The sequence below is a fragment of the Mesocricetus auratus genome, unplaced genomic scaffold (assembly GCF_017639785.1).
Source record: "Mesocricetus auratus isolate SY011 unplaced genomic scaffold, BCM_Maur_2.0 Super-Scaffold_100018, whole genome shotgun sequence".
Taxonomy (NCBI): Eukaryota; Metazoa; Chordata; class Mammalia; order Rodentia; family Cricetidae; genus Mesocricetus; species Mesocricetus auratus.
The window spans coordinates 51,883,994-51,908,239 of record NW_024429199.1 but is presented as its reverse complement, the minus strand read 5'-3'; the positions used below and the strand labels follow the sequence as shown (position 1 = coordinate 51,908,239).

The 24,246-nt window shown below is 36.2% G+C and overlaps 1 protein-coding gene across 2 annotated transcripts in view; it reads left to right on the top strand.

Annotated features, from left to right (window-relative positions):
- Rock1 (Rho associated coiled-coil containing protein kinase 1) overlaps window positions 1-24,246 on the top strand; it is a 100,481-nt gene that overhangs the window by 6,952 nt on the left and 69,283 nt on the right. For both annotated transcript variants that reach the window (XM_013122752.3, XM_005083035.4), the window contains exons 2-3: window positions 15,478-15,559; window positions 23,843-23,943. In XM_013122752.3, the coding sequence (XP_012978206.1) occupies window positions 15,478-15,559; window positions 23,843-23,943 (183 nt within the window). The remainder of the gene's footprint in view (window positions 1-15,477; window positions 15,560-23,842; window positions 23,944-24,246) is intronic.

Here is a 24,246-nt window from a genome sequence, read left to right as displayed (position 1 = left end):
TAAGTCTTTTAAATGGCTGAGCAGTGGTGGTTTTAACTATGTTGGACTTTTTAGTAAATTTGTTTTCATTCATGTGACTGTTTTCTTTTACATCACCACAAGAAACAGATTGTGTATAATTTTAGTGTTCTTTTATGTTTATTAACTAATTCTGTTGAGACTAGGACTGTTTACTTTGAAATATAGTTCATGATATAAAGGATGAATTCTTCAACTTTTAATTGCTACTTAGCAGAGGAAAGTATTTTTTGAGCCTTCCTGTGATAGACTTGGCACAGACAGACTGTTACAAAGTTGTAGATAATAGTCAAGGAAACCCTTTAGTGAGGTGACAGTAGTACTCTTGGGACTACCTGCCACTGTCTTAAGGACTGAATAAATGAATGAAGAGAGAAATGGGGGTAGAAAGCTCCAAGAAAAGGGGCCACATGTTCTAAGTAGAAACAATCATTTTTATACAGCAGTTGGCAGTAAAGAAGCCCAGAGGATGTCTCCTAGCTGCTTTCTCAGTCCTACATGTCAGTTTTCTGTGGCCTTTATTTACCTGAAAGCTACTAGGAGTGCATTTTTTCCCTCTGCCATGTGAATTACAGGGATGAAACTCAGGTTGCCAGACTCTGCAGACGTGTTCTCTGCCTCCCAAGTGCTGGGATTAAAGGTGTATGCCACCCGGCTGAATGTTGGAATTTTTAAAAAGTATAATCAAAAGTTCACTAATTCTATTTCCAGTTAACTTTGTTAGATGTAAGTTTATTTAAATTTCCAACTGTTAAAATTTAAATGTGAAATGCATTCACCATGTGCTTACGTCCTTGGTCCCCATCTGGTGGCATGGTTTTTTAAAGTTTTTAAAGTTGTATAACATTTGGCAAAACTAGGCCAATAGACAGGCTCAACTCTACTTCCTGTCAGTTCTCTGTTTCCTGATCGCTACTGTTTATCTGGATAGAGCCATTGGTGGTCCTAAGAAATATTCCATAAGGTTTGCCTCTAGGCAAGTTTGTGCAGCATTTTCTTGACTAATGATGGATGGGGAGGGTGTGCCACACCTGAACACATGATCCTGGGTTGTATAAAAAAGCAGGATGAACAAGCCATGAGAAGTAAGTTACTGGTCATGAAGAACTGAGTCAAAATGAAGCTTTCCCTCAGAAAGTTGCTTCTTTCAGTTATTTTATCACATCAGTGAAAAGAGTAACTATGACTACTACAGTATCACCCTGAGCACACGCAGTGTCACCATCTCAGGAGCTAAGGAGGGTCAGGCCTGGTTAGTTGTCTAGAGTGAAGAAAAGACACTACACCAGCCTTGTCAAAACATTGTTTCAGATACAGTAGTCTAATTTTTCACCACTTCTGTTACAGGAGAAAAAATGTTTTCCCAGTTTTTACCACTCACCTGCTTTCAGTTGCATTCTATTCCTATGATAAACAGCATAACCAAAAGCAGCTTGAGGAGGGAAGGGTTTGTTTGGCTTATACATCCTGGTCATAGTTCATCACTGAGGGAAGCCAAGGCAGGATCTCAAGTAGGCCAGGAACCTATAGGCAGGAACTGAAGAAAACTCATTAAGAAACACTGCTTACTGGCTTGTTTCTCATGGCTTGCTCATGTTGCTTTTTTATGTACAACCTAGCACTATCTGTCCAGGAATGGCACCTCCTACAATGGGCTGTGCCCTCCCCCCTCAATCATTAATCAAGAAAATATTCCCACAGACTTGCCTACGGCCCAATCTTATGGGTACATTTCTCTGTTGAGGTTCCATTTTTCCAAATGACTCTAGCTTGTGTCAACAAGAAAAGGGGTTACTCATCTTATCTTACTTCTAATAGACTTGTAGTTATACAGTGAGTAAGAGCATGAGTTCTGGAGTGGAACTGGTTCTGAAGCCAACAAAGTTAGCCACTTATTAGCCTTGTGACTTTGGGAAAAATTTCTTATGAATTTTAAGATTCAAGCATATCATGTTCTAGTAAGATTAAGTATAATTTTTCTTAGGACTGCTAGGCATGTTGGAAAGGGTAATGCCTAGAAGTTCTTGATAATGAGTCAGTATTAGCTATCATTGTCATCATTCATGTTGTTATTTATCTTCATTACTTTGTCCTTGTAGAAAAGAACTTGGGTTATCAAGTGAATTATTATCTACCTCTCCATTCCACAGTTCAGCTTTTTTATTTAGTTGTATGATCTTGGGTAAATTATCTAACTTACTTGAGCTTGAATATGTAGCTTATAAACTTGAGGATCATGGTAATGCTTTGTATGTTTTAATTATGCAGATGAAATGAACAGGTGTCAATAGCTATTTTTCTCTGGCCGCAATAGACAGAGACCAGGCTAGCTTAGAATTCATGGAGCTCTTTATCTGCCTGCCTTTGCCTCCAGAGTGTTGGGTACTTAATACATGTTCTTGACTATGATCTTTGTTTTTCTGTTACTGTTTCTTCCATCCAAGTTCAAATTTTAACTCAACCTTCTTGGACTAACAGGCTAGTCTAGCAGTTTGCCAGTTGTAGCTAATACTATATTTTTTTCTTAATCTCAGTCCTATGTCTTTGCTTTGTCTTCATTTCCACCATTCCTTAGAACACACTTCAGAATTTCTATAGTATTTCATCTTATTTTTACCATTCTGCTCCCATATTTTCAAGATCTGTCGCTTTCTTGCCTTGAGTTCTTTCACCAGTTTTTTTTCATCTTTATATTCTTAACATCCACCATAACTGTGCTGGAATTTTGTTTTAAACTCTTACTATATCATACCTCTTGTGTGGTTCAGTATTCATCTATATATAAAACGTGCCTTGGATTTGCTTGTTTTGTTTGAGACAGGATTTCTCTGTAACAGCTCTGGCTGTTATGGAACTAGCTCTGTAGACCAGGCTGGCCTTGAACTCACAGAGATCCACCTGAAAGGCAAGAGCCACCACCCTCCAGACTGTATGCATCTGTTTTGTGTGCTACTTTTACCTTTAATTTCTTGAGGTCTTAGCTGAATTCTGAATATTAATTCTATTGATATTTGTGTTTTGTAATAACTATTCTGTAAACTCATAAATTTTTATCTGGATTAATTTGTAGGTGATGAAACCCAACTTAAATTTTAGCATGCAAAATGAATTTATAGATTCAAAGAAAACTACTCTAATTAAATATGAGGATTCAGTAGCTCTTTTTGTCTCTTCTCTCATGCTTTCTTTATATTGGCATCATTCTTTTTCCTCAGAAAGGATTTAGACACATGAAAATACTGCTGCCCAGAGACCAGAGCATCACATCTAAACAGTTTTAGCTTTGACCACTAACTTCAAAGCATTGACTGTCAAGTCTAGATCTCAGAAAGAAAAAAAATCAATTTGTTATACTTAAGTTGGGCGCCCACTTAACTAATCAGTTATGATGAGGATCACATGAGAATTATTAGTATGGGAATGGCCAAATGATACCATAGATGTTCATCAGATATTCTTAGATGTTGGCTAAGTAACTTAAAGTCTCCTAAACTGCAGTTTTCCCAGTCTATAAAATGTAGTTAAGGGGGGCTAGGAGAGATGGCTCAGAGGTTAAGAACACTGACTGTTCTTCCAAAGGTACTGAGTTCAATTCCCAGCAGCCACATGGTGGTTCACAACTATCTGTAATGTGATCTGGCATCCACTTCTGGCCTGCAGGCATACATGCAGGCAGTAGAACACTGTGTAATTAATAAATAAATCTTTAAAAAAATGGAGTTAGGAATGTGCTTCATAGGTTGTGATGAGAATGACGTGAGATAAGCTTTGGACGTTTTTCATAGCTGTCTTTGAAACCTCACATAAACAGTGCTGTAACCTGATAAGTAGTTGACTTTTGGCCTCTTTTACCAACATGTCAAATTTGCCTGGTCTGGCTGCAAAGGGTTTTTACCTGTGGGAGTTTATCTTGCTGTTCAGGTTACTGAAGGATCTTCTGATAGAACCCTACAGAGATGCATCTCCCATACCGTCTACAGACTTTTAAGTTATTAACCTCTATATTTCTTAGAGTTTTAGATTATTATCTTAGTGAAAACAATGGGCTTGTTTTATAATGCCTCATTCAGCTCATTCACTTCCTCTCTCTTCATTTTTACAGTAGTGACTCTGTAACTACTGAAATGTAGTGAACTAAAGACTAAGGACCTATCATAAAGACTTTTTACCTACAATTGGAAATCTTTTGATTGGAAAGGTTTGAAAATTCAACAATATTTGTATAAACAATAAAGAATATACTGCCCTTGAATAAGTCATAGGTAGATTACAGTTTCAGTTAATGCCTTTGATTCAGAGCTCAGATGATGTGACTGGCTACCAGCTTTCTAGATCTGCTTCTTTGATTTTGTCTTCTTTCCTGGGTAGACAACTTCTTGGGTTTCTAAGATGATTGTCATTAGCTTCCAAATTGCTTGTACAGTGAACACTAAAACTCTTCTGTTTTAACCTTCAACTGAAGTTTCTAACTGATCAGGCAAACTCAGCTCATGTGCCAGTATGTGAAACATTGGTCAGAATACTAGCTAATGAGCTTAGGCCTGCTCATTTTCAGCACTGAAGGGTGAACCGGCTTCTATCATGCCATTTTAGAGGTGGATGAGGGAAGTGTGGAAATTGGAGTTCATGTATCAAGAAAAAGAATTGTGCTGTACAATCCCACATATCTTCCCGAAGCTGTCATGAAGGGAACTCAAGTAGAGATTATCTTTTTTTTTTTTGGTTTTTCGGGACAGGGTTTCTCTGGCTTTGGAGGCTGTCTTGACCAGGCTGGTGTCAAACTCACAGAGGTCCTCCTGCCTCTGCCTCCCAAGTGCTGGGATTAAAGGCGTACGCCACCACCACCTGGCAGAAATTACTTTTTAAGTACTTCATTATTAAGATTTCTGACATTAGGAAAAGAATTTTTAATTAGTTCCGAGGACTGCATTGAAGACTGCCAACAGGGCTGGATCTTTAATGCTACTTTGAATGACATGGTAAGGATTTGCAAATGCTTATTCATTGATCAATTACCTCAGAACCAATACATTTAACAAGTGAGAACTAACATTGACAGAAGTAGTGTAGTGGAATTTGTATTCTTAGTAGGGCCCCTGCATCTCTTTGGAAACTGCTGGTAGGAAATCAAAGTAGGAAAAGTCTTCTTCCCATTTAAGACATTCTTTTTTAAAAAGAAAAGCAGTTAGTCACTATGCTGTGTTGGCAAGGATTAGCACTTTCTTTTGGTAGAAAAGACTGGTTTGTTTCATTTTGCTTGGTAGACCTATTTTTTTGTTTTGTTTGAGAATCAAATTTGATACAGAATCCAGGAAAAGAAGATAGATCTGATTTTTAAGTTTTACTTATTTCGTGTGTAATTATGTGTATGGGTGTGTGTTGGATGGGAATCAGGACTGTTTGGCAGGAATCAGTTGTCGCCTACCATGTCTATTCTAGGGATCCAACTATAGTCAGGCTTGGTAGCAAGCATCTTTATCTGCTAAGTCCAATTGCTGTTTTTTTTTTCTTTTTTGTGGGGGGAGGATGGAGAATCTGAATAAAATGATCCTTTAATTATTACTTTTTAAAAATTCCAGTTCCCTTGCCTGCCATAAGAAAAGGGCTTATTTCTCTGTGGCTTTGGACCCTATCCTGGAACCGACTCTGTAAACTAGGCTGGTCTCTAAACTCACAGAGATCCACCTGCCTCTACCTCCTGAGTGCTGGGATTAAGGTGTTCATTGTTTTTAAGAACAAATATTTTCACAAAATCAAGAGATTAGAAATTCTTAGATTATGTTTTTTCTTTAATGAAAATATTTGCAGACTATTTAAGACATTGGCTCCTGAGCTACTATATTCTGTGACACTGATGTTCTTCAGGTGAGTCCATACATGCAGGGCCCTGATTGTCTTGTTTACAGATGTGTCACTTGTTCTCGGAGCAATTCCTGGCCCATTGTAAGTTATATTATGTGTCATTGTCTCCCCCCCTTCCTACAGTGGTTTTGAACTTCAGATGAGAGTTCACAAGCTAGTGATGCTCATTTTTATAAGATTTGTCACATTTATTATCTTTACAATAGTCTTATGGATTAAGTGAAACATATTATTGTCACATTACGAATACACTTACAGCTCAGAAAAAGGTTGAGCTACCTAACAGCATATAATTAGTAAGTGGTAGACATGCTGATGTTAGTATGTGGTACAGCAAGAAGAATATTAACAGTTTAATGTGCCTCAAAGATAAGTAATTACTGTAGGGAGTAGGAAGGAATACTTGGTACACAGAATGCAGTAAATGAGGAATTTTTAAATAAAATGAAAGTAAAATATAGGTATCTAAAATTTTGAGTGGCAAGATACAAAGTCGTTGAGGAAAAGACTTTAACAAATATTTATTGACAAGGTTGTGAAAATAAGTCCTGTGATATTTTATCTTGGGAACAGTAATCATAAACTTGATCAGACAAGGGGACTGGTGAGATGGGTCAGTGGGTAAAAGGATAGTGGCTTTGGACCCTATCCTGGAACTGATGTTGTGATTTTGATCCCTAGAATCTATGGTGGTGAGATCTGACTCCCATAAATTGTCCTTTGACCTCCACAAATATAACACACTAATAAAAAAAATTTAAAAACATTAAAAAAAAGAATATAATGAGATGAGGAGTAAAAGTGAGATCTTTGTCTGAACCTGCAGTATATTATGAGATTAAGATAGTTATCTGTTGAGACCTGAGCTGCCTGTGGAAGCAGTAGGAGAGAATTGAGTGGAAGAGAGGCAGTGGCCATGCCTGACATTTTAGAGAAAACAAATGTCTTGTCAGTATAATTACCTTGAAAGCCCCTTGTACCTAGAATGTGGATATGTGCATTGTCTCCAATGTATTGACTTAATAATGCAAAGAAGCCACATGGGAAGGATTTTGTACTTTTGTTGATCTGTGTTCTTTGAGAGGGACATCAAGGAATTAGATGCCCTTTACTAGAGCTTCAGTAAAGCTATTTTACAGATAGAAAAGTTTCAAGGAGATACAGCTTTGGATATGGATACAGTCAATAACCATCCTGACATCTTGACATTTAGGTAAGTTGAGGAATGCCCACTGTGGGTGTTGGCAAAGAGAACTGGAGCAATGTGCAGAGGCCCTCAACTACTCAGTTGGTGTTCCGGGTTTCCAAATGGTTGACATTAGGCTGTTACTGTGAATTGGATGTAGGAACAAGCAAAGATTGGGATGTGGAGGTTTGCACAGTATCTGATAGTCCACAAGGGTTAATTTTGTTGTCTGCAGAACTTGTGTTCTGGAGTGTAGACTTGAATCATCTGCTATCACTACCCTTTGACATCACCAGCCTTTCACCATTCTGTGGGTGAATTTTCTGTTACATTGAGTGATGATTTTCCTTGCTATAGTATGTTGATATCATTTGCTTCTCTGATACTAGCTATGGATCATGACTGTTATTCTTGAAGGTACTCATTATTAATCCTGAATTTTCAAATTTAGCATGGTCATGGCTTCCTAGTAAGATGACATGATGAATAATAGCATGGTTAGTCTTCCAGTTTATCTTTGGCAAGACAAATAGGCCTTTAAACACCCAGATGTGTACACATTCTCTGTCTCTCTCCTCTCTTCCTCTTACCTCCCTCCTTCTCTACCTCCCTCCCCCTTCTCTGTCTCCCTCCCTCCCTCCCCCTCCCCCACTTCTCTGACACATTCACAAACTGCCTACTAAAACATGGATTTGTAGTGTAGGGAAATTAAGTTCAGTAAGCTATGAAACATGGTGTTCAGAAGAATAATGGTGAAGAGTTATAGGGTGATGATTAATGATACCATTATGCATACCATTCATTATTAAATAATAGTAATAATTTAGGTAAAATAAAATAGGGAGTACCTTAGTTTGCTTTTATTGCTGTGGCAAACACTATGACTAAAAGCAACTTGGAAAGGAAAGGATTTGTTTTGGCTTACAGTTGATAATCCATCATTGGGGGACGTCAGAACAGGAATTAAGGCAGGAACTTGAAGACAGGAATTAAAGCAGAGGCAATAGAGGAACTGATTTGCTCTTTAGATTCATGTTTTGATATATTTCTTACAGCTCTCAGGACAACCTGCTTAGGGGTGGCACTGTCCACAGTGAACTGAGCCTTCCCATGCTAATCATTAATCAAGAAAATGCCTTATAGACTTGCCTACAGGGCAGTCTGATGGATCATTTTCTCAGTTCAGGTTCCTTTTTCTTAGATAATGCTAGCTAGTGTCATGCTGACAAAAAACTAAATACAGAGTGCTTATAGGAAGAGTTGATATTATTTTGTTTGGTCAAGAGTTGACTGAACATTTAGCAGGGTCTTGGAATGGGAAAAGGGATTCACTGAAAAAAGGGAACTTGGGGGTGGGGCTGTGTTGTTGTCACTGAAGTATAAGGAAAAGCTGTGTATTTAGGGAAGACATGATGGTCCTAAGACAGAATTGAACATTTACTTGTTGAAGTTAACAATATTGCCTTTAAGTATTATATGCGGGCTTGTTTGTGTGGATGTGTCACTTAGAAACATGTATGCTGACTAGATATTGGAAACTTTTATTTGTGATCATGCTTTGTCTGTTTGTTTGAAACAGGGTCTTGTAGTCTTGGCTATCCCAGACTGACCTCAAACAAATAGGGATCCTCTTGCTTCTGCCTCCTGAGTTGCTGGGATTAAAGTTGTGTACCACCATGTGCTTTTCATGCTTACAGGTTTTTTTTTTTCTATGTGAGATTGGGGTGACATTAATAAATATTATTTGTCTCTATTGTGTGATAAAATGTATCAACATTTTAGAAGAGCCAAGTGAGTGAGCCAGTGTTTTTTGATAAATGCATGATATTTAAAATTATTTCTGAATAAAGTAATACATTCGAAATGCCAATTGTCATAGAAGAGTTTGACATAGAAGTTGATAATTTTCACATTATCCTTTCTAGCTACATATGTTCATGAAGTTATGTTTTTAAGCTTCAACCAAGACAAAGTATTATAATAGGTTGCATGTAGAAGTAAATATTGAGAATTTGTCTCTTTTCTTTTGTTTGAAGTTCTTTTTTAAAATTAGAAACAGTTTCACTGTGAAGCCTTGGCTGGTTTGAAACTCACTCTGTAGACCAGTCTGGCCTCAAACTCAGATTCACAGCCTCTGATTCCCCAGTGTCTGACTTCTGTTTTCTATTAAACTGAAAATTAAAGAAGATTTAGCTTAGTGGCAGAGTACTTCTTAACATGTGTGAGGCCCTGCATTCAATTCCTACAACAGATAGACTGAAAGGGGGAAGGAAAAATAGGCGTGTTGAGGCCTATACTTATGTGGGTGTATTTTGTATGAGTATAGGTTTCCTTTAAACTGTAGTATACTTTATGAACTTGAAAAAGTCACCTATAGTTTTCTTAATTTCTCATGAGTATTGGATTCTTTCAAATGCATTATCTGTATCTGTTAATATGATCAATCATATGTTTTTTTCTCTTTAAAATATTTCTGGTTTTATTTATTCATTTATTTATTTATTTTTTAGCAAGGTCTCATGTAGCCCCGGAAAGATTTTTTTTTAAATTTACTGGGTAGTGGTGGTGCACACCTTTAATCTCAGCACTTGGGAGGCAGAGGCAGGTGTATCTCTGTGAATTCAAGAGGTCAGCCTGGTTTACAGAGTGAGTTCCAGGATGGCCAGAACTATACAGAAAAACCCTGTCTACAAAAACAAAACAAAAATACACATTTAAACTTTTTGAAATGACATTTTTAAAATTTGTTTTTATCTGTGTATGTGTGTTGGGGGATATGCCATGTCTCAGCACATGCTTGAAGGTCATAGGACAACCTGTGAAAATCCTTTTTTTCCTTAGACCATTTGGGTCATAGAAATTGAACTCAGGTTGTCAGTTTCGGTATTAAGTACCTTTATACACTTGAGCCATCTGGCCAGACCCTGTGGTTTCCTTTTTAAATACCTTGTAAGTCTTGCATCTTTGGAATAAACTAATTGGTTTTATCTTATTTTTATATATTGTTTCATATATACTCATCGCCGTATTCTCAAAAGATACTGGTTTGTAGTTTTCTTTTGTACTTCATCTGGCTTTGTTATCCAGTTATTGTTGACTATACAAAATGAGTTAAAAGCACTCCTCTTTCTATCCACTAGAATTACAGTCTAAAATTACTGTTAATTCTCTTAAAGATTTGGTAGGAGTTATACTAATTAATATATTCATATTGAGTAATTTGCTTTAGTTTGTCCTTTTTAAGGGATTGTCAGCTTCATCAAAACTGCCACATTTGTATCTATTTTTTAAAATTATTATTTCTGGGTCACATTTCCTGTATTTTCAAGATCTTTTGTAATACATCTATTTCATTTCTGATGCTGCTACTTTGTCTTGTCTGTTTTCTTTTGATAAGCTTGTTAGGTTGTTAGTTTGATTGTTGCTATCAGAGAACCAGCTCTGTTTCACTTGAGTTTCCTTTTGTGTACAATTTTATTAACAGTTAATCTCTCTGATTTATTTTCTTTCTTAGCTCTGTCTAGTATTTTTGAGAAAGGAATTCAGGTTGTTGATTGAGGAGCATTACTCTTTTTGTTTTAGGCAAGCTGACATTCTACACCTCAGTTTTTCTGCAGTCTCCTTCCTTCCTTCCTTCCTTCCTTCCTTCCTTCCTTCCTTCCTTCCTTCCTTCCTTCCTTCCTTTTCCTCCTGAGTGCTGGGATTAAAAGTGTGTACCACCCCAGCCTGCATAGTGTTTTATGTCTTGCTTGTTTGTTTGGGGTTTTTTTGTTTGTCTGTTTGTTTCTCAAGACAAGGCTTTTTGTGTGTATCCCTGGCTGTCCTGAAACTTGCTCTGTAGACCATACTGGCCTCAAACTCACAAAGATCTACCTGCCTCTGCCTTCCGAGGGCTAGGATTAAAGAGATGTGCACCACCACTGCCCAGTTCAGCTTTTTGTTTTTGATGAAGGCATTTAATACTACTTTACTTTTTAAATGTATGTTACATTTGAAGTGAATTTCTTTTCTTTTCTTTTCTTTTTTTTGGTTAATAAATCCAATGTCTAGGCTTCCTTGAGGATGCTTTCTGTTCATTTATTTTATTCCTCTGAATTAAGGCATGTTTTATATGCCTTTGTCTATTTTGTGAGTTTTAAAATAGAATACTGTATGTTAACCTTGGAAATCAAATTAGATTTTCATTTTGTAGTGTTGTATTGTTTACCTTTGTTTTGTTTTTTGAGACAAGGTTACTTTTCTTGCATGTATCCCAGACTGCCTTTGGACTTGCTTTGTACATAAAGATGATCTTGAACTTCAGATCCTTTTTCTCTACAGGCTTGAGCCATGGTGCTAGTTTTTAGTGCTCAAAATCAAACCTAGAGCTTCCTACATGCCAGGAAGCACACTCTACTACCTCTTTGTTAGTGATTACTAGCTAATGTTTATCTTCAACTGTTTGGATGGAAATTTTAATATTAGGTGTACACACACCAAAAGCACACAAAAAAGAAGCCTACTTTTCATAGTCTATGCTATTGTTCTGTGCTGGGACACGACTCAGCTCGCTAGACTTGCCTTATGGTCAGAGTTAAAGGCCTGTTAGGTTTATTATTTGTTTTTAAACATGTTTCCCCCAACCCCCCTTGGCATGCAAGTGATTTTCTAAATACTGTCATGTACATGGCTGCTTTTGAGAGTACTGATACCCCAAATGGTCTCACTGGACCTATTACTGTGTTGTATTAGAAATCTCTCATATGCTCCCAATCTCTTGTCTTGGTTCTCAGTGGAGCTTGTAGTAGCCTATCTTACACCAAAATTTTATGAGTAGAACTGCTGCCTACCTGTCTGCAGTCTCAGTTATTTTGAAACAGACAAGGCCATTGCTCTACGAGTTGTCTCTCATGTAGATAGAAATGGACATAAACAGTAGAGCTTTACTTTGTGCTGTCTTGGGTTTAAGGTATGTGGGAATGGGACTCATTCTACCAGTAGCCCAAGACACAAGATTGTCCTTGCCCAGGGATGGATCGGAAAAGCAAGTAAAGAAGCTCTTTCCTGCTGTTTGAAGACAATTTCTTATTTGCCTGTAAGCCTTAGTTTTCTCTAACACCTACAAAATTACTTGGACTACTATCCAGCTAGTACAGTGTGGGAGTGCGCACACGTACATGCGTCCATGCTTAATGGCTATTGATAATATTTATGGGGAGAGGAGAGCTTAGAATTTGCCAACTTAAACACAATACAACATATGTTGCAGGGTATGATGTATGATGAAGTGTGTCTGTGGTCCCAGAGCTTGGGAAGATGAGGAAGTAGGATAAATAAGTTCAAGATCAGTTTGGCCTATGTAGTAAGATCTAAAAAATCACAAACTTAAAAAACAAAAAAGTGAAATACTTGTATCAATATAGAATTCAATATATTATTTCTGAAGTATATATAGTTCACTGGCAATAAGTCATTCAAACATGTATAACTATCTGCAGTGTTATTTAATTCCAAATGATTTGGCTTCTTTTTCATTCGTTTGGTAGGTCCAAACTTCTAGTTCCCGTTGTGTTGTATTTTATTTGTTCTTAAGTTCCTTCTAGGTGTTTCTTCAGTTTTCTCGAGGGTCTCCTATCTTTATTCCTGTTTGTGTTTTCCATTGTATATTTTTGCCTTGTTTACCTCTCAGGTGCCATTGTTTCCCAGGATTTTATTCTTCATTCCTTTTCATTCTTTATTTACTCTTGTTGGATAACTGCATCTGTTCTTGGGCTACATGTACCCTCATGACTCCCAAACTTTGAAAATCCTTTTGAAGTAATACTCACATTGTTACCTGCCATTTTGTTATCCATAACTTAAGCTCCTTGAGGACCTTAAATTTAGTATGTCCAAAACATCTTTTCCAGTTTATGGCCTGTGTTTTTGTAAATGAAGTCACCATTCTTATAGGCTAGAAGATATAGCATATACATTCTTAGACACACATCATTCTCAGCTCATCTTGCCCCTTGTAGTTCGAGTTCTTTTGTTTCTTGTCTCCACTCAGTTTTAATGTTTAGTTTAGTCTGTTATCTGATTGTGCCTATATTTTTACAACATCACAGTATCCTCCTTAATTGCTCCTTTTCTACCTGTGTCTTTTAGTGCTAATCATCATCTTATTTCAATAAGACATCATATGCCACTCTCCTCCTTCCTTTTAAACTCTTGTTTCCAAAAGGGTATTGGAAGATATACACCCAAATTCCTAGTCTGGTGTGTCATACTTTACTGTTCCCTAATCCATTTTCACAGTTTTACCTCCTCCACATCCGTCTTACCCTTTCTAGTCAGGAGCACTCTTCTCTAACTTTTTGCTTTTCTCCCTTGCTTTCCCGTCTTAATCTTACTCCTACTAGGTCTTACCTTTATGAGTCAGCTCTCTTATTTCCCTGCCTTTAAAGTCCCCCAAATCAGATAATCTTTTCTGTTTATGTAGTCCCTACTTAAATAGTTTGTAGATATCCTTTTTTTTGTTTGTTTTTCTAGTCAAGGTTTCTCTGTATTGTTATGGAGATTGTCCTGGACTGGTGTCAAACTCACAGAGATCTGCCTGCCTCCACCTCCCGAGTACTGGGATTAAAGGCTTGTGCCACCAACGGGTAGATATCTTGCATACTTTTTTGCCCTACTTCTAAACTCTTGAGAGACAAGAAGTTTTTTTTTTCTTCTACAGTTTCTCTATACAAGAAAACTTAAATGATTATAATAGGATCATTAAGAAATTAAAAATTCATTTTTATTTTTAAATTTTTATTTATGGGTATGTGCAGCATGTGTATACAGGTTCCTTCAGAAGACAAAAGAGGGTATCAGGACCCTGGAAACTGGAGTAACAGACTGCTGGGAATTGAAAACAGGTCTTCCGGAAGAGCAGCAGTTGTTCTAAACCACTGAGCTTTCTGTAGCTCCATAGTCTTCACTTTATAAAATTTTGGAGGATTTCTTGCCCTATTTCATGTTGAATATTCATTCACATTGCTTGTTTGTACAGCTTTTCTGCTGTATCAAAATAGAAGCCTGGACCCCTATATAGTGTTTTAACTTCCCTTAGCCTTAGTTGGTGTATGCTTTGATTACAGTAGAATATCTTTCCATTAATTTTATTTCTTTGACCTAAAAAAACTTGAGTTTTGCCTGTGGGTGGCACTGAAAAACATAGATCATCTCATCTTACTATAGAGTGAAAATACTTGATGGTAAGTCAAAACATCTAGTATCAGTGGTCAAACAAAAAGCAGATGGAATTGCTGCATTAGGGAAGATTTTAACATCATGACCTGAGTTGACTCCTTAGATTTTATCACTATTATTACTAAAATGTATAGTTTGTTATTCCTAGCAATAGGGAGACAAAATACAGATACAATTAAAGTAGGAATATAAAAATAGCTACTTGGCCAGGTGTTGGCGGATCTCTGTGAGTTCGAGGCCAGCCTGGTCTACGGAGTGAGTGCCAGGATAGGCTTCAAAGCTACACAGAGAAACCCTGTCTTGAAAACCAAAAATACTGTGACCTATCTGGAATTCATCACTTTATTAGGATGATCCAAAATCATTGTTCTTTCTGTAGAGAACAATTAGTACTATTACTAATCAGTACATAAACCACATTAACGAAAACACTTTGGGATTATCTGAACATGCCTTCTGCTGTATTATATAAGCAAGATACAGTCTCATTACAAACTTTTCCTTGGTCGTATGGATTGCTACACCTTCACATTGCCCAGCACTTGCTTACATACTTAAATGTCTGGTTTTGAAAGGCAAAGGGTTCCTATTTGTCTTTTCCTGTTTGTTGTCCTGGAAGGTGCTTTAAAGAGAAAGTGAGCCCTTGAACACTTGGTATGTTTTTATAATTAAATATGTGTACAAATTGATTATGTATGACTTATTTCTAATTTTATGTGTCATTAAATATTATTTAACTATTACTCTGTAAAATATTTATAGCCATAAATGTAGGTTTTTGCTGAACACCTGTGAAATGGAGATACATTTAGTAGTAAAGTTAAGTGGAATGTAAAATTTCATATCCTTGCAAATAGAGTATATGAATCATAATCATATGCAATCAATCTGGTGATTTTCTTGCTTCACTGACTGGAAGTTTTAGAAAGTTAAAAAAAAGTGTATATGGAGGGGAGGGAGAGGGAGCTAGGATTGACATGTGAAGCAAGCTTGTTTCTAATTTAAATTAAAAAAAAAGAATTTAAAAAAGTATATATGAAATAAAAAATAATGGAACTTTTATCTTCCCTACTGCTTATATAACCTTGTAAAGGATGTTAAATGAACACAAGATAAATTGAAGAAAAAAAACATTAAATATTAAAACCAGAAAATATTCTGTTGTGCTAACACTATGTATTTGTTTGTTCCTTTAGGATGGATTAGATGCTTTGGTTTATGATTTGGATTTTCCTGCCTTAAGAAAAAACAAAAATATTGACAACTTTCTAAGCAGATGTAAGTACTTTCTGTAGAGTTTAATGTTACTCTGCATGTAACTGAGTATCAGATTATTCAAGCCTGCTTCCTTTTTGTTGAATTTTTACTGTTTCATCAGTTAATTCTATGTAATATTGACACTACCTGCTGCACTAAAACAAGACACCTTGTGAGTAAAATTTTAAAAGCTAATTTAGGTGCCTATCAAGAAAATCCACAGAGTAATTAGGGGATGAAAAGTAAATAACTAAATAAGTATATATTTTTAAAAATGCATGCATTATTTTAAATTTTGAAATTATTTAAAAATATTAAGTTAAAATAGTTTGAAATTTGAAGAATTAACAGTAAGAAATTATAAGATCCTTCCCACCCCATTTATTTCTGTTTCATTTAATATAGTCATACAAAATAGTTGTCTTTTTTTCTTTGTTGTAATTTCTTTTTGTCATTTCTGCACAGAACAGTTTTAGTTGTCTATTTTGTACTTCGTCAGATTTTTTTTCTAAAAATAAATCTGTTTTAATTTTATCTTGGAGTTTGGTACCAAATTCTGTGATTGCAAATCATTTTTCTCTAGTGATGAAAAATGAACCAAGTATTTTACCATTGAGCTACATCCCCATCTGTTTGAATTGGGAAATTTTAAGTATAAAATTGTTGCTAATTTCTTACTTCCTACTGAAAGAATTGAACAATTTTTACTAGTTTATATTTGTTCGTCCATACTTTATAACTTAGTGAAATAACCAGAGATGAACTACTTCTTGCTTGGTGGTAAACAAAGTTGAGGTTGATTGTTAGTATAGAGGTAGAGGGTAGAGTATAATTTTGACACATAGGGTAAACATGTTGGGAAAAAAAACTTTCTTAATCTGCTATTGTTTTCTATTTTGTTTTGTTTGACTTGTACTGCAGCCAAGTTCACCTTAAACTCACAATGTCCTGCCTCACACTCCTGAAAGTTTAGCATGCTATGTGTGAGCTACAACATCTAATTTATTTTTACTATGCTTTTGTAATACTAAGTATGTCTGTGTATTACATTTTATAAATGGAAACATTGCTAGGATAGAAATAAGTGAAGTGACCTTTTAAATTTAAAATTAAATTTACATAGCTTATTTGAAATATTAGACTAGGGGAAAAGCAAGAAGAGTAATACTAATGAAACAGAATTTTAACAAATCATACATGCTGATAAGTAAAAAAAATCACAAATGAAGGTTTCTGCCAGTAGTACAAAAAAAAATCAGATCAGCATACTTTAATATATTAATAAAGGAAATGCATATCTTAGTAGATACAGAAAAATGATGGGTAAAAATTCATATTCATAAATATCCTGGGAAAGAAACGTGTTTATCTCAATAAAGGAAACCTATAGTTTAGTATGTGTGTATTTCCTAGTTTCACTTGTTGGAAGGCAATTTCTTTTCTAGTGTCTGTTTTTGGCATGTGTCGAATAATAAGTCACTGTGACTGTTTCTGTGTGAATTTATTTGTGGGTTATCTATTCCACTGATCTATGTGGACAGTCTCATGCATTTAGTCACATGAGTTAGTAGTCACAGTCCTAGTTGTTTGAGAACGAGTAAAGACATGGGGAGAAGAGTGAAATAGTAATTATGAATATGTATGGGTTGCAAACTATTAGGAATATCACAAAGACTTTGCAATACAAAATTTATAATTATTTGTAGATTGAAACTTGCTTATGGCCAGATGTTGAGGCCCATGCCTGTAATCTTGCAGTTGGGAATCCTGAATTTGGGGCCATCTTGGACTATGTAATGGGGGAGAACTTAGAGGTGAAAAGCTTAGGACATTGACTTTGAGGGATTAAGATAGGAATATTGTGTTGTTAAAGGTGAAGAGTTCAAATATGTCTACATGTGCTAGAAAGGGAATACATAATTCAACATACACATATGCATGGTGGTAACCTGACAGTTCTCTGAGTGCTTCATTTGTTTTAGCTTAGTAAACAGAAAGAATATTCAGTATATGTGAAAATCAGTTTGTGAGAGATGTAAGAGAAAAAACACACCACTGAAATATAATGTCTAAGGATTTCTGTTGTAGTAGTAAGACCAAAAAACAACAATGAAAGACAGAGTTTATTTGAGCTTAACTGTTCCATATCACAGTCTGCCATTGAAGGAACTCTGGGCAGGAACCTGGAAGCAGGAACTGATGCAGAGAAAGTAGAGAGGTACTGCTTACTGCATTGCACAGCCTACTTTCTCATATCACCTAGGACATCCAGCCTAGGGGGTGGCAGCACACACAGTGAACTGGACCCTCCCACATCAATCATTAATCAAGAAAATGTACTGTGGCTGGAGAGATGGCTTAATGGCTAACAGCATTACCTGCACTTCCAGAGGACCCTGGTTCAATTCCTAGCACCTACGGTGGTTCACTGCTGTCTGTGGCTCCAGTTGTGGCTCCAGTTGAAGGTGATCTGACACCCTCATACGGACATGCATGCAGGCAAAGCACCAATGCACATAAAACAAAAATAAATCATTAAAAAAAGAAAAGATTAAAAAAGGAAAAGAGCCGGGCAGTGGTGGCACATGCCTTTAATCCCAGCACTTGGGAGGCAGAGGCAGGTGGATCTCTGTGAGTTCGAGGCCAGGCTGGACCCACAGCCTCCAAAACAATACAGAGAAACCCTGTCTCATAAAACCAAAAGAAAAAAAAAAGAAAAGAAAAGAAAAAGGAAAGGAAGGAAGGAAGGAAGGAAAGTGTCCTGTAGGCTTGCTTGCTTAAAGGCCAGTTTGGTGGAGATATTCACTTGAAGTTTCCACTTTTCAAATGATTCTAGCTTATGTTAAGTTTACATGAAACTAGTCAGCCCATATGCTATATTGTAGAGTAGGAGAATATTAGAAATTAGAAATTGAAAGTATGTTAGGGAAATACATGGTTGGGAAGTAGAATTAAAACTAGCCTGATATGTATGATTATGATTTAAATAAGATACATGGTTTTATATGTTTACCTAGACATGCTAAACTGCATAAGTGCAAACAGAGTAACTGGAGAGATAGATTTAAATAGAATTGTTGTTTTACCAAACTAAGTGCAGCAGAAGAATGCAATAATTAAAGCAGGGTATTGGAGAAATCAGTAAACTAAAAAATTTTCTAAGTGACCTGAGAGTCAGTAGATTTACAGCCATCTCGTTTACAGTGAGAGATTGTGAGTGGCGATGGCAGCTGATTTCACTTAGTCTAAGTGAGGTGGGAGAGTAGAGGTTATCACTGGAGAGCTGCAGGAGAAATGATGTCCTCAGATGAGAACCTGATTTCCTTAAAGCCCAAGCTAAGGGTGATATTTATGTTTTTAATAATTGGAAAAGTTAGAGGAATAATGTATCATGGCATGGAAGTAATCTGAAATCCAGATTTCAGTGTCTGTAAGTAACAGCTTTATTGGGACATTGTCGTGCTCAGTTTTTTGTTTTGTTTTTCAGACAATTTCTCTGTGTAGACCAAGCTGGCCTTGAACTCAAAAATTCACCTTCCTCTGACTCCTGAGTGCTGAGAGTAAAATGGTGCACCACTGCACCCAGCACCATGCTCAGTTTTTAATGCCTCATTTATACCTGCTGTTGTGCTACCATGGTTCAGTTGGATAGTTGTAACAGATACCATACATCATAGCCTTTTCATTGCTTATGCAGTGTGATGCAAATCATACTGATATAATTACAAGTTGTATTTTGAGTGCCACGTGTATCACATTTTACCTTTTTATATCTATTGTATTCAAACAAGAATAGAAAAAATATGCTTTAAATGTCCTTTTGAAACATGTTGTAATATGGGTTATATTATCAAATTAGATGGTAAAACATTTTTATTGTGCAGTTGACAGGTCAGCTGTGCTAAAGAATATAATATCCAATGGTGATATCAGACTGAATACTCAGAGGACAGCCATAGATATAATTAGAGAACTTAAAGTGGAATAGTCTCATCACAGTTCAATTTCTTAACAAAAATGGAAAGTAAACAAGTCTGCAATCTTTTCTACTGGCTTATTTTATAGCAAAACAGGAAGTTATTCACTAATGGTATGTTATTAATGGCAACCAAACAAATATGAACAGAGAAAGAAACACTTGCTTAATACTATTTGCTTTGGGGTAGAGTGCTTGCCTAGCTTGTACAAGGACCTGGGTTCGGTCTTTGCCTGCCACCAAAAGACCATTATAATTTTGGCAAGAACAATTGTTCAAAGAATTAAGGAAAAGAAAACAGCTGCTACATTTTTTAACAAGACAGTCTTGGATGAGGGGGTCCTCGCTCTCCCTTCCCTCCCTTTGGTTGTGTGAGTCCATTATGTAATAGCCCAAGCTGGCCTGAAACTCAATCCTTTTTTGCCTCAGCCTTTCAAGTGCTGTAGGCATGCATTACCATGCTCAGTATAGGCTACAGTTTATTTGAGGTACCAATGTACCTTAGCAACTATTCTGTAGATATCTTCTGACCATGTCGTAGTAAGTTTGGCCTTATTTCCTTTATAATATACACTATAAAGTGAAATGAACATAACTGCTTACTTATTTCTCTTCTCTCCAGAACAGTGGTTCTCAACCTGTGATTCATTACCCCTTTGGGAATTGAATCACCCTTTCACAATAAGGTCATGGGAAAACACAGATATTTACATTAGGGTTCATAACAGTAGCAAAACTAGCCATGAAATAGCACCAAAATAAGTTACTACAACATGAAGAACTGTATTAAAAGGTTGTAGCATTAGGAAGGTTGGTGGAACATGACTTGCCTATACCAGGGATCCTATTTCTTCCCATCTTTAAGAATAGTATCTACTACGTAGTGACTGAGTGAATTATTGTCTTGCATATGGTATCCTTAATTCTTATATTTTTGGTTGTGAGCCTAGCCTTTAACGGCTGAGCTATCCCTCCAGCCCTTAATTCTTATCCTCAGATCTGGTTCCTTTATAAGTTTGCCTAAGTTTTATAAGATGCTATATAGTCCCACTTCCAATTTTCTTAGTGCTACTATGAAATGATACTAGGGGGAAAAAAATCACTGCTTTAATCCTTAATTTCCTGCCTAATCTTGGTGTTTGGGAATTAATTATAATTGTTATAAATCTGATCATATGCTGGTAATGAGAAGAAATAGTCATGTTTTAGGATGTTCTATGTTAGCATAATGTAACTATAGAGCCCCCAAAGATTGCTTATATGTAAAGGTGAAGATAAATAACTAATAACGTGAGAGGGAATAACTTACCTTGGATTGTTACTACATAGCTATGTTAGAAAACAATTAAGAATGGCTAGGTGTGGTGGTACATACCCTTAATCCCGGCACTTAGGAGGCAGAGATAGGTGGGTCTCTGAGTTTGAGGCTAGCCTGGTCTACATAGTGAGTTCCAAAAAACTGCCTCCAAAAACTAATAAATAAAATTAGAAAGGTATTTGCCATGTAAAACAAATGGGAATATCGTATTGGTTTTTTCTTGACTGTTAGGGAAATTTCAGTGAAAATCAAGCCTAAGTTTCCTGTTGATGGAGTTTACAGATCCAGTAAAATCCAATCATCTAAGATAGGTTTGGAAAAATCTTCTAATGTGTGTACTGTTGTCTACTTCAAAAGAATCATAAATAGCATCTTTCCACCAAGGAGTGCTTTGTTGAGTTTTTAAATGTCGAGATACAGTGGGTAAGTAGTCCCAAACTCTGCAGGTTAGACTTTACTGTTAAAGTAAGTATGTGCTTAGTTCTAGATTGAACCCTTGGTGAAGTGATGTAGGGTAGCTAGGACTGTAGAAAACTAAGTTTGTCAGAACTGTTGGCCAGCAGACCTTTACACTTGGTAGCATGTAGGCCTGTGCTAGGACAAGCAAATGTCAAGGAACTAGGAGGGCCTATTGATTTCAAATGTTTTGTCTATCAGCTTTCTCAAGATTTGCAACCTTTTCTTATGGTTCTAAACCTCTTGTAACTAGAGTCTGGGATACTTTCTCAAGTGTCACTGGCCATTCTAAAACACTACCCCAGCTTAGGATTTTCTTATTTCTCATTTGTAATCTTAAAATGCTCTTAAAATTCTCGCCACTCCAATCTTATCCTTACTCAATTTATCTTTAACATTCTTCAGAGTAGTTTAGCTATAGTGTAGATTTGATTATGCTTATTTGTCTGAGTTTATTTTTATAGCTTCCAACAACCCATACTAGTTGTTGTTATTGTGCCTTGATTTTTATATATTGAGTTTCAGGAACCTGTAATCTAGAAAACATTTATTATTTATTTATTGTTAAATGATAGCTTTTTTCCCCCTTTTCTTTATTTTCCTTGCTGCTGCTGCTGCTGCTTATGCTGCACTTCTGCTTCTCCTTCTTCTTTTCCTTCTCCTCTTTCTCCTCTTTCTCCTCCTCCTCCTTCTCCTCCTCTTTCTCCTCCTCCTCCTCCTCCTCCTCTTTCTCCTCCTCCTCCTCCTCCTCCTCCTCTTTCTCCTCCTCCTCCTCCTCCTCCTCCTCCTCCTCCTCCTCCTCCTCCTCCTCCTCCTCCTCCTCCTCCTCCTCCTCCTCCTCCTCCTCCTCCTCCTCCTCCTCCTCCTCCTCCTCCTCCTCCTCCTCCTCCAATTCTTCTTTTTTCCTTCTTGTTTTGACTGGCCTAGAAGGTCTCTCTGTATACCAGGTGGCCTTGAACTCACAGAGATTTGCCTGTCTGCCTCCAGAGTGCTATTAAAGACTTAAAGACGTGTCACTACACCCATCAAATAATAATTTCTAGCTACTTATTTACAGGCAAAGCTCAGTCTTCTTAACTAGTTTGGGGCTCCCCAGCCTCTTCTGCCACTTTACCACAAACATACTACTCTAGCAACCGATTTCACCGCTCTATCTCTTAAATGTTCTGTCTAATGGTTAACAACTATTTTTCATTTCAGGTGTCATTGTCTCTAGAAAGTTTTTCTAATCCTTTCTCTCCAAGGCAGGCTTTAATTGGTATTCTCTTAGTACTTCAGAAACACTGATTATCTCTTTTATTTTATACTGTTTTGAGTTAGACTTTTCATTGTTTCATTCACTAGCATTTGACCCTTTAGAAACACTAACAGTGTTACCAGTTACCTTTCCATATCTAGTGATTACTTTAGAACCTCATGTAGAGTAGGTACGAATTACTTGTGTAAACGATTGGTTGGATATTATCTGTATCTCTGTAGTACCATCTTGCAGTACTGTGACCTAGAAAATTAATAAATATATTTATGCTTGTATAGAAATTTATTAACATTGTGTCTGTTGATCATAATTTAGAACAATATTTAAGTTTAAACATATACTTTAACAGGAAGGCAAGAATATTATAGCTACCTTTATTAGAAACTAGAACTTTAACAATTTTTTTATGTGTATGGACAGCACTGAAATGTGAAGCTTTTCCATGCAATCTCTTGCCCGTGTTGACCCATATGGACTAAAATAGCCCTATTTTAATCTATGACCAAATTAGGAGCTAGACTATCTTTCCATTGAGGATTTGTAAATTATTGTCATCTGTAGCATGACAGGTTTATATAATTTCAGTGATCTCCACTGCATGTTTTAAAGTCTAGCTTCAGATTAATACTGTAAGTACGAAGATTGCCAGCTAGAAATTTAATTTTAATTCTTTATTATTACATATGTCTTTGATATGTTGAATTTGTATCTTTTATAAAGGATCATAGTAAATGATCTGATAAACACAGTTTTATTTCATTGATGTAAAACATATACCTATGTTTTCAAAATCAAATCTGATAATTTACCTAAAATGCCAGGAACAAATTAAATTTAACTAATCATATTATTTTTAGTGCGGCATTTATATTCAGCTTGGGGATGTAGCTTAGTTGGTAAAATATACTTGCCTAGTATAAACAGATCCCTAGGTTCTGTTTTAAAAATTTTTAAAGCACAGCAGTTTTTGTATTTATAACTTGACATCATTAGATTTTTATAAAAACTTTTGATACAATAGTGAAATCATTACAGAATTTATTGAAACAATTCTTAGCATAGTAAATTTCTCTATTTTATAAGTTCAGATTTCACATATGTCAATTATTTCAAGGGATAGAGCACTGGGGCTAAACCCAGAGCCTCACAAGGCAAGCACTTCACCACTGATCCATCCCAACCCTAATTTGTAATGAAGTGTTATTGTTTTCTTTTCGTTGTGTTTTTAGTAATTTTATTGTAAAGTAAGTAGTGGTCATTACAGTGCTTTAGTGACTTAATTATATTTTTATACAGATAAAGACACAATAAATAAAATTAGAGATTTACGGATGAAAGCTGAAGATTATGAAGTAGTGAAGGTGATTGGCAGAGGTGCATTTGGAGAAGTTCAATTGGTAAGTTACTCAGAACTTTTAAAAACAACTTTTTTAAAAGTGAAAAACAAAATACTTGCCTGTTTAACATAATCTTTGCAAAAATAATTGTTTTCATAGAACTTTTCTTTTAATACCATGCCTAAAGCATGAAATTTTGGTTCAAATCTGGAAGTGATAAGGAAGTGTTTTCCTTAAGCATTTCAGTAAACACCTCATGTCTCACAAGAAACTCCTTTCTAGAATTCTGTGTAATAAAGTTTTATGAACAGGGCAACGTACATAATGGGACAGATTATGGGAAATACAGGGAATAGAAGGTTT